The sequence below is a fragment of the Pseudorasbora parva genome, chromosome 3 (genome assembly GCF_024679245.1).
Source record: "Pseudorasbora parva isolate DD20220531a chromosome 3, ASM2467924v1, whole genome shotgun sequence".
Lineage (NCBI taxonomy): Eukaryota > Metazoa > Chordata > Actinopteri > Cypriniformes > Gobionidae > Pseudorasbora > Pseudorasbora parva.
This window is the reverse complement of record NC_090174.1, coordinates 29,669,807-29,679,997: the sequence shown is the minus strand read 5'-3', so window position 1 is coordinate 29,679,997 and position 10,191 is coordinate 29,669,807. Positions and strand designations below refer to the sequence as shown.

At 37.9% G+C, this 10,191-nt stretch overlaps 1 protein-coding gene across 1 annotated transcript; it reads right to left on the bottom strand.

Moving 5' to 3' along the window:
• Positions 1-7,106: 7,106 nt before the first annotated feature.
• Positions 7,107-9,853, bottom strand: si:dkey-65b12.12 (uncharacterized). The gene is made up of 7 exons (XM_067440093.1): positions 9,783-9,853; positions 9,273-9,629; positions 9,028-9,153; positions 7,789-7,845; positions 7,529-7,597; positions 7,365-7,433; positions 7,107-7,235 (listed from the first exon to the last, which is right to left on the bottom strand). The coding sequence occupies exons 1-7, from the start codon at positions 9,850-9,852 to the stop codon at positions 7,129-7,131; spliced, it is 855 nt and encodes a 284-aa protein (XP_067296194.1). The 5' UTR covers position 9,853; the 3' UTR covers positions 7,107-7,128.
• Positions 9,854-10,191: the final 338 nt, after the last annotated feature.

Sequence of the window (10,191 nt, the reverse complement as noted above, 5' to 3'; positions counted from 1 at the left end):
TTGGTAAAGTTTAAACTTACCTAAAAAATTTTGGTGCTGTGGTTGATTAAAGGACTCACATTTTGCGACACAGAATTTATTGTTATTATTTTGACTTGAAGTAGTAGCTACTGCTGTTCTTCCAGCTGCAAGTAGCCACAATTGAGGACAGCCCCACCCACACCCATTATAATATGCAAAAGTCTAAATATGAATCTCTTACTTTTGCAGTGAGAAGTTATACTTATCGAAAATAAATGGCTTAAACATCTAAAAAAAAATGCACATTTAAGGGTCTCCTCTTTTGGTGCAAGTTTTCAGACAGCTTTCAAAATGGCCGCTAGACAGTGTGAACCCATGGGCTGCGTCCGAAAACCTAGGCAACTGACTCATTGCCTCGCTACCTTATGAGACAATGACTTGTAAGGCAGCGCTTTGTGCATGAAGGCACCTCATAAAACGATTTAGGACAGACTTCTAAGGCAGTGTAGCAGTTTAATGATCTACAGCAAAATAGAGAGAGCTTTGGTGAGAACTAAATACATATTTAATTACTACATTAGTCATTTCTTGCTAGAAATGACATCAGAAGTGAAAAATATTACTAAAAAACATACATTTACACACAAACTGACTGTGCAAATGTATCTTTCGGATGCCATGTTTTTCCCCAGGTCAACTGTCACTGAATGGAAAGCACAGGATTGTGGGATATGTAAGGCAGTGAAGGATACATATGCTGCCTTCAAAAATCTATCAGATGAAGGTCTCTCAGGAGACAGGAAGTGAAGCAAACATTATATTCGGATATTGCTTGATGCCTTCCTGCCATCAAATGTTTTCAGAAAGCATTTTCCAGTTTTTGGACGCAGCCATGGATACACATATCTCAGTGTGCAATGGCCTGATTAGCTTGAAATCACAGGCTGTCACAATTCACCAGTGTGAGTGCCCGTGATCACCACCAGAGGGCACTCCACCCTGGACTTTCACTCCATCACAAACTGCATTACCCATAATCCTTTCCCTGGACTCATTAGCACTCAATGTTTACACCTGTCTCTCATCACCTCATTACCTATATAAGCCTGGTTATCTCTGTCATTCATTGCGAAGTGTTGTTTAGTGTCACAACTGCATTTCTGAGCGTTTCTCTGGTTTCATGTATCTTGGTCTTTGATTTCTTGCCTTCTCCGTGGATTACCCTTTTGCCTGTTCCTTCTGTTTTGTTTGCCTTTTCGGACTGATTTCCTGTTATGACCTTTTGCCTGTTCTATTGACTACGACTTTGGATTACCCTTCAATAAATACTGCGTTTGGATCTTCAACCAAGCTTCTGTCTCAGAGCAGTTTGTTACAGAGGCAATATATAGAAACACATCATTTGGCTAAAACATCAAGGATGATCAATTTTTTTTTTTTTCCTTTTATAATCTGAGCTCAAAGATAGTATTTTGCTTAATGGGTACTTGAGTTTAATAGATAAGTTTACCCTATCTACCATGGAAACCATTGCCATAGGGTTTATTAACCATAAATAAACAGTGTATTAATCAATTAAAAATTAATTTATACCTATAAAATATTACGCTGGACCAGCATGGTTTGTAAAATGGATGGATGATTGATTCAGCTGCTGGGGCCATCTTCTGTTGAGATGTGGGAATTAATTTACTGTGACTCTCACAGTGCATTATGGGTATTCTCTAGCCATTGAGCTTATAAGTGTTTCTTAAATGGAAGTCTGCATCCTACCGAGACAGAGTCCTTCCTAGTCCAGTCCTTCAGAGACATGTAGGCTAGAGTCCTCCTCAGCAATTAAACACTAGAATGAGACGGTCTAGTAGGCTAAGTGTGCATGGGCTACGGTCACGGCACGAAAATACTATTAAAACGTAATATTGTAAAAATATTTGTATTACTGGATTTCTATTCATGCACTCATAGTGGCTTATTATTGACATTTTAGTGTTAGTGATTGATTAATTTACAGCAAGACAAAAGATACGTGATAGTTTTGTGAATTTATGTGTGCAATGGATTGTGGGTGATTTAGGGAAGGATAAATCTGATGCGTCCTTCAAAACAGGCCCAATGAAGGACGTGAAACAAAGGCTGCCTCCCAAGGATCCTTCAAACGGAGACAGCCTTCTGCGACGTTTGATGACTGGCAGCCGATATGCAGGCAGCCTGCGTAGGATGTAGCCTTCCGTTTGAGAAAAATCAATTGTATACTCGTTACTACGGTGCATTGTGGGATTTAATGAGTGCACTCAATAACTTCCACTATGGTTTCGGACACCACTACAAATGGCTGTTCCCTCAAATAGGGCCCTATTTAAGGGTATAGGGGTCACAACCAAAAGTTAGTGATTGGTTATGGCAGATCCAGGGTGGCTCTGGGCAGATCCAAGAGTACCTGCCTTCATGGAAGTTAACGCTTGTCAGTGGAGAGTGGCCAGACTCGCTGTACAAATGAAATGTACAAGAGTCTGATAGGACCAGGCTAGATAAATATGGACATAAAATGGCGAATCCTGTGTGGCTTTAAATCAGGCTACCTGTAAACTTCCCTGTAATACTGTTAAAAAATAAACAAATAAAAATCAAGGAGACCTGCTAATTTTTCTGATACACCAGTTTGAGCTGGATTTTTGATGTTTTCAACAAGCAGGTGATGCTATATCTCAAGCCATTTTGCTACGTCTTACTGATTTGTGAAGCGTAAGCCACAGCAGTCACAACAATCTTGCATAACATTTCTGTCAACATTGCACCACTCAACCTCAGAACCAACCCACAGATAATGCATGATTCCAGGTCTTAGCAGACTTATTAAGCAAATATTATACTTCATACAGTTTTATATCTACACGTATCTTTTCTCCTCACAAGGTTTCCGACTATACTTGTTTATCTAATCAGAAGAGTTGGCTGGACTAATTTCCTTCTGGACAAAATCCCATTTTTAGATTAGCACCAGAGATGAAAAACAGAACAAAATTTTATAAAAATCTGCTAAACAAAAATGTGTTGTTACATTTGCACTTCTGTTTGGCATAGCATTATATCTCTGAGGGCTTTATTAACTGTAGTCTGTAGGCCTACAGTAAATGACAGCAAACGCACTTGACTTCCCAGGTTTATTTCCATATGCCTACTTACATTAATGTTTTACCAGCCCTGTTAATCTCATTCCTTCTCTTTTGATTTGTTTGTTGTGATGTCCACATTACCAATATACAGGTCCTTCTCAAAAAATTTGCATATTGTGATAAAGTTCATTATTTTCCATAATGTAATGATAAAAGTTTAACTTTCATATAATTTAGATTCATTGCACACCAACTGAAATATTTCAGGTCTTTTATTGTTTTAATACTGATGATTTTGGCATACAGCTCATGAAAACCCAAAATTCCTGTCTCAAAAAATTAGCATATCATGAAAAGGTTCTCTAAACGAGCTATTAACCTAATCATCTGAATCAACTAATTAACTCTAAACACCTGCAAAAGATTCCTGAGGCTTTTAAAAACTCCCAGCCTGGTTCATTACTCAAAACCGCAATCATGGGTAAGACTGCCGACCCGACTGCAGTCCAGAAGGCCATCATTGACACCCTCAAGCGAGAGGGTAAGACACAGAAATACATTTCTGAACGAATAGGCTGTTCCCAGAGTGCTGTATCAAGGCACCTCAGTGGGAAGTCTGTGGGAAGGAAAAAGTGTGGCAAAAAACGCTGCACAGCGAGAAGAGGTGACCGGACCCAGAGGAAGATTGTGGAGAAGGACCGATTCCAGACCTTGGGGGACCTGCGGAAGCAGTGGACTGAGTCTGGAGTAGAAACATCCAGAGCCACCGTGCAAAGGCGTGTGCAGGAAATGGGCTACAGGTGCCGCATTCCCCAGGTCAAGCCACTTTTGGGCTACAGAGAAGCAGCACTGGACTGTTGCTCAGTGGTCCTAAGCACTTTTTTCGGATGAAAGCAAATTTTGCCTGTCAATCGGAAATCAAGGTGCCAGAGTCTGGAGGAAGACTGGGGAGAAGGAAATGCCAAAATGCCTGAAGTCCAGTGTCAAGTACCCACAGTCAGTGATGGTCTGGGGTGCCATGTCAGCTGCTGGTGTTGGTCCACTGTGTTTTATCAAGGGCAGCGTCAATGCAGCTAACTATCAGGAGATTTTGGAGCACTTTATGCTTCCATCTGCTGAAAAGCTTTATGGAGATGAAGATTTGGTATTTCAGCATGACCTGGCACCTGCTCACAGTGCCAAAACCACTGGTAAATGGTTTACTGACCATGCTATTACTGTGCTCAACTGGCCTGCCAACTCCATAGAGAATCTGTGGGATATTGTGAAGAGAAAGTTGAGAGACACAAGACCCAACACTCTGGATGAGCTTAAGGCCGCTATCGAAGCATCCTGGGCCTCCATAACACCTCAGCAGTGCCATAGGCTGATCGCCTCCATGCCACGCCGCATTGAAGCAGTCATTTCTGCAAAAGGATTCCCCACCAAGTATTGAGTGCATAACTGAACATAATTATTTGAAGGTTGACTTTTTTGTATTAAAACCCTTTTATGCTAACAATATGCTATTTTTTTGAGAAGGACCTGTAGTTAATAGAGGAAAACGCGAGTTGAGCAAACTATTATCAGATTAAACTAAAGGTTGAGCTCGATGTAGTGTTCCTTACAACTTACCACAGATTCAGTGATCCATGGATAATGACATGTAGCCAGGAATCGTACTTTCCTGACATTTTTATGAGCCTGATTTCGACATGATTATTTATAACTGTCAGTCACATTTTTCGAGTGAATCCCGCATGTATATGTGGATTGAAGCGTGGATGTGGCTGCTTGTCACAAATGGACAACAAAAGTTTTATTCAAATTCTGAATATATTATAGACCTAAATAAAAAATAATTATATTGCCTAGACAGCGTGCAGAGTGCTCCCTTTATAATCACTTATTCAATAAACCAAACGCAATCTCACAATTTTCCACAGTAAAGATGGTATACAATGAATCTCTTTTTTTCACAATGTCTGTACTTACAGAGACACGCATATTAACTGAACTCAGCACCTGGACAAACACTTGAGCGGTGAGTGGATTCCAAGTGCAACACCTTTGATTGGCCAGCTGCGTTGTAGAAATCTACAAACAAGTCTGTGATTGGTTACATTACTCACCGAAGCGAAAACACGTAGGAAATGTAATCGTTTGATGAGTGCAAATACAGAAACACACTGGATCATTTGCTAGCTCCTTTTCGCTAATAATCTGCTATTATTACGAATTCTTACGGAGGATTACAGACAAGCAGTTATGGACAGCGTTTCCCTCTTAAAGCAGAAGCAGGAGTAGGTTGGCTGTGGTTTGAGTGAGAAAATTATCAAGTCCGTCTCAAGCTCGGAACAGCGATGTCCATTGGGTCCGTGTTTTTCGGGCTCAAAAAGGTGGATTGGTTTTTAGTGGTGTTTATCACCATGGTAACTTACACTGCACTACACAGTTTTATTCTGGGTTAGAGATCGCAAACCCAAACTGGACCAATCATCTGCAAGTAAAGACGCAATAAAGCCACACACCCTGTATCTCTCATTCTGAATTTGCAGTTTATAATGAAAAAAAATGTTAGAGACAAAATTGCTCCAGTGATGAGACATTTATGGAGTTTTAATAGACAATTTTGCATGAGAGGAAAGTTGCACTTTACCGGTAAACACATTGTAGAATTCTAGTTCTCCTTTTTAATCCGCATAGAAAAGCGGCACGTTTTATTTTATGTCCCCATACAAGGTTGTTCAGCTATTCGTGTAACTGTATTCAAATAGGGAAAACGTGGACGTGTTTGGTGGCTTCTAACTTGATCACTGTTTGGTACCGTAGTGAATGAACTGGGCTTAGTGGGTTAAGCTAAATGCTATCAGATCGTCACTGCGCGTCAGAGAGATTAAGTGCACACACTCAGACAAGAGAGGTATGTATCAACTTGTTTTAGTTAAGGGAATAATATAGTTTAATATGAAAAAGTGGTGAAGTATCCCTTTAAAGCTCCAATCTTATCCTGAAAACACGGAAAAATTCTGTTGGTGACTACTTCGCTCAGGGAAGCTGTCAATCTCAGCTGTCAGTCAAACATGATGTCACCCCACCATTTTTAAAAACGACTTAAACTAACAGACACTATCTTTGGAAAATGTTTTATTTGAAGTGTAATTCGATTACACTTAATGAAACGTTTGTCTCATGTCCCATTCGATTACATGGAGAGGCCGGGGTTTATAACCTACACTAGGTCCAACTACCTGGGGGCGATCGAAAAGTTTTGGCTTCACTTTTCATGACTTGGGAAGACACCTGGTATGACATCTGGTAGCAAAGCATCACGCACTGTTCTAAAATCGTGTGTGTGTGTGTGTGTGTGTGTGTGTGTGTGTGTGTGTGTGTGTGTGTGTGTGTGTGTGTGTGTGTGTGTGTGTGTGTTCTGACTGGCCCAGATTGCAAATAGAAGCGAAAGTCATGTGGTTTAGCATATATGCAGCAGTTTTTTCTTTTTTTTTTCTTTGTAGAAATTGAAATGGTTTCTTCTAAGCACCTCAACCAGCTGTTTTTATACCACCTTTAATCTGTAACAGTGTGTAATCTGTAACTTGATTCATTACCAGGATGACAGTTATGGCTCCTGCACATGTTTTTATCCTGCTCTGCTGTTGCATCGTTGGTCCTGTCTGTTTGTATGCAATGAATTTCAGTGGTTTAGGTGATAAAGGTGATAGCTGACTTTCACACCCTTCATCCTCAGTGCAGTCACAAACAAAACAACAGAACCAATGAGTTTGACTTTTAGATAGATAAAAAGATAAAGACAAATCAGACATACATGAAGGACAAACATTAAACTTAGAATTTAAATTTGTTAATTAAAATAATTAAAATGTGAGCTATGTCTCTAATACTTTTATCAAACTACCATCACAAGACACAAACATATTTGTGTTAACATCACCACGGCAATACATAAATGATGATAAGATGATTGATAAGAGCACTCCGGATGCAGAGAAAAAATGACAGATCTGAATAAAAAAAAATAGGGGTTGTATATAATAGATGTTGAATGTTTTGCTGCTCACTTGCTCCGTGTTTTGTCTCTTTGCTTGACAGTAGCGTAAAGGACGGTCTCTGAGCTGACCTGTTCTGATGCAGAGACATTTATAGACCTATTATTTACAAGAACTGATGAGGAAGTAGATAAAAAAGATCATGTGAAAATGTCTCTCACTCAAAGATGTCTCATGTTTTGATGTATAAGCAAAACATTAAAATGTATGTAATACAACATATATTGACATAATATATAATTACCTTCACTGTTTTGGCAGTTGCGTGACTTATGAGCAACTGATGCATATGTTATTTCATCAAATGTTTCTTCTAAAAGAACATGGAAAACAGTTATTAATAACATAACTTATAATGATTCTATTTAAGTTTAGCTATTTTATACAGTATAAACTGAGAAGCAATACCTTTACAGTCAAGGCATTTCTGTGATTTATGAGCAATTGATGCGTATGTTACTTCATCAACTGTTTCTCCTAAAAGAACAGGGAAAACAGTTATTATTGATAATCCAAGTTAGAATTATTCTATTATGTAGGCTAGTAATTATATTTAAGCATCAGCGATGGTCTCGAGATAATGCCATTACTCCATAAAATGTATAGTCATTTTAGACCACAGCAGGCATTAGTATTTATAACAATATACACTGAGAAGCAAGATTTACCACCACTGTCATAGGATTTGTGTGATCTGTGCTCAGCTGATGCATCGACTGTTTGTCCTGATAACAGAAAAAAAAATCTATGACAAACTTGACAGTGATCACAAACACAGTATGGACAATTAAACCACACTCAAATGTCATTACATCAAATACAAAACTCCAAACCAAGAGACATCTGTAAACAAATTATGTAAGGCCCTTTCACCGTAAAAATTATGATAAATAAGTTGTGAAGTTTTTACAATTTCAACCTTTTTATGTTACACAAGATTGAACTCAAAGTTAGTTTTATATAAGTTGAAATGACTTGAAAAGCTAAATTGATTATACTTAAAAACGTAGGTTCAGTTGCTAGGTTCAGGAACATATTTTTGTTTTGTTTTTACACAGAACTAACTTTAAAATTTTACAGTTAACAAGCTGTGTTAAGGTGATTTCTGATGGATGAATGAAGTCAGTTTTCTTCAAGTTTCACAGGTGTACATTAAGGATATGTTAATGAATCCCTAAGATGCCTTCATCTGGTCAGTATACGGATCAGTGGAATGAATAAAAACAGTGTCTGAAAGACTACACTGTAAAAAAATTGTGGTGTTTTTTGTTGGTTTAACTTAAAAAAGTAAGTAACCTGGTTGCCTTAAAATTTTGAGTTTATTGAAATTAAAAATGTGAGTTGATACAATGAAGGAAATTAGTTTAATAAATAGAAACTCCAAATATTTTTGTATCTGAACCACATAAAAAATGTAATAAATCATGAAAATAGCACTATTTGGCATGTTTCACTGCGTCATCAGAAATAACACACACATAATTACCCAATATGCTTACAAAATCTTTTAATAATATTTTAATAAAGGCTGTCGAATCTCAAAAAATGTTCATTGTATTAACTCAAAATTTTAATTTCAATGAACTCCAAATTTTAAGGCAACCAGGTAACTTTTTTTCTAAATAATTTTTTACAGTGTAGCTAGTCCTTTTCTTTATTTATATGCTGTCTTTTTAAATGCCTCTTGTTTTAACAGGCTTCTCAAAACCCTTTCAGAAAGACGTGATCAAGTATACTATTGATCATGGTCTACTTACAATTACTTTAACCAGCATTTATAACTAGTTTAGCTTATTTATTGTCAATTATGCAGTTTACTTTTAAACACTTATTTTCTCTTTACATGTGTATACAATGAATTGCATGAAAAGTTTCCCCAAGTCTCATAGCCCAGTGATCAGACTCACGTTTCGTCCGTGTGTAGTGAACACACACAGCGATCAGACAGAGAAGCAGAAATCCTCCTCCTCCTCCTCCTGCTGCAACGATGAGCTTCCAGTTATTGAGAGGTGAAAACTCAACAAGAGTCAGATCTGATCAAGATCAAGAGGTGACTAATGTAAGCTGTCAGACATTCATCCATTTTCATGAAACTTTTAATATCAGGTTTGTACACATTGATGATTTTGTAAAGTATAATTCCAATACTCACTGATCTCGCTATAAGCCAGTAAGCAGTTATTATCTCTGTAGAGTTTACAGAGGTAGAGACCCAGATCAGAGCGCTGCACATTACTGATCATGATGGAGAAGTTTCCAGAACCAGAGTGATGACGAAATATATTAATTCTACCACGTCTGTTATCCCAGAACATTGGATGACCATCTATTTTAAGCTCTACAATGTAGTCAACTGTTGTATTCGGCTGAGTCCACAAAGCACTTGAATTCGTGGTCAGGATTGATCCAAAGAGATCTGCTTTAAACTGGCAGGGCAGCAGGATTTCAGACTGCAGTTCTGTGGATAAACTGACTCTTGAAATGAGCTTCTCTTGACACACATCATGACCTGCGTGAAAGATTAGACACAGAGAAGAGTCGGATATAGTTAAAAACATAAAACTAAGAAGGAGTGCAATAAAGGCAATGAATAAATACAAATAATAAACATAAAACAAATGTATATATGGCATCCTTACTGCAGCATTCAGAGTTGACTGACCTTTAACACGCACTAGAAAGCAGCAGCACAACATCCACACAGCAGAGAAACACTGTTCAAACGGCTTCATCTCAACTGAAGATACAGATGAAAAACATTGAGCTCATGTGCAGAGGTGAGAATTTCTTAACTTGATGTCACTTCCTGAAAATGTTGAGAAAAATGCTGCAGGCACAAAAAAAGTAGCTACTGTGTAATGATGATTAAATGAAAAACAGGTTTAAGGGAAACAATTAAGGCCTTTTATCTGCTTTTAAATAATTAGGGGGAAAAGAAAGAAAAAAATACTGAGGTAAAATTTTGTACAAGAAGTTTAGGCAAATTTTTATTTTTATTTTATTTTTATTTGATTGGGACAGTGCACGTTAATGAACACAACATGGAATACATGTATGTAAACATGCCAGAT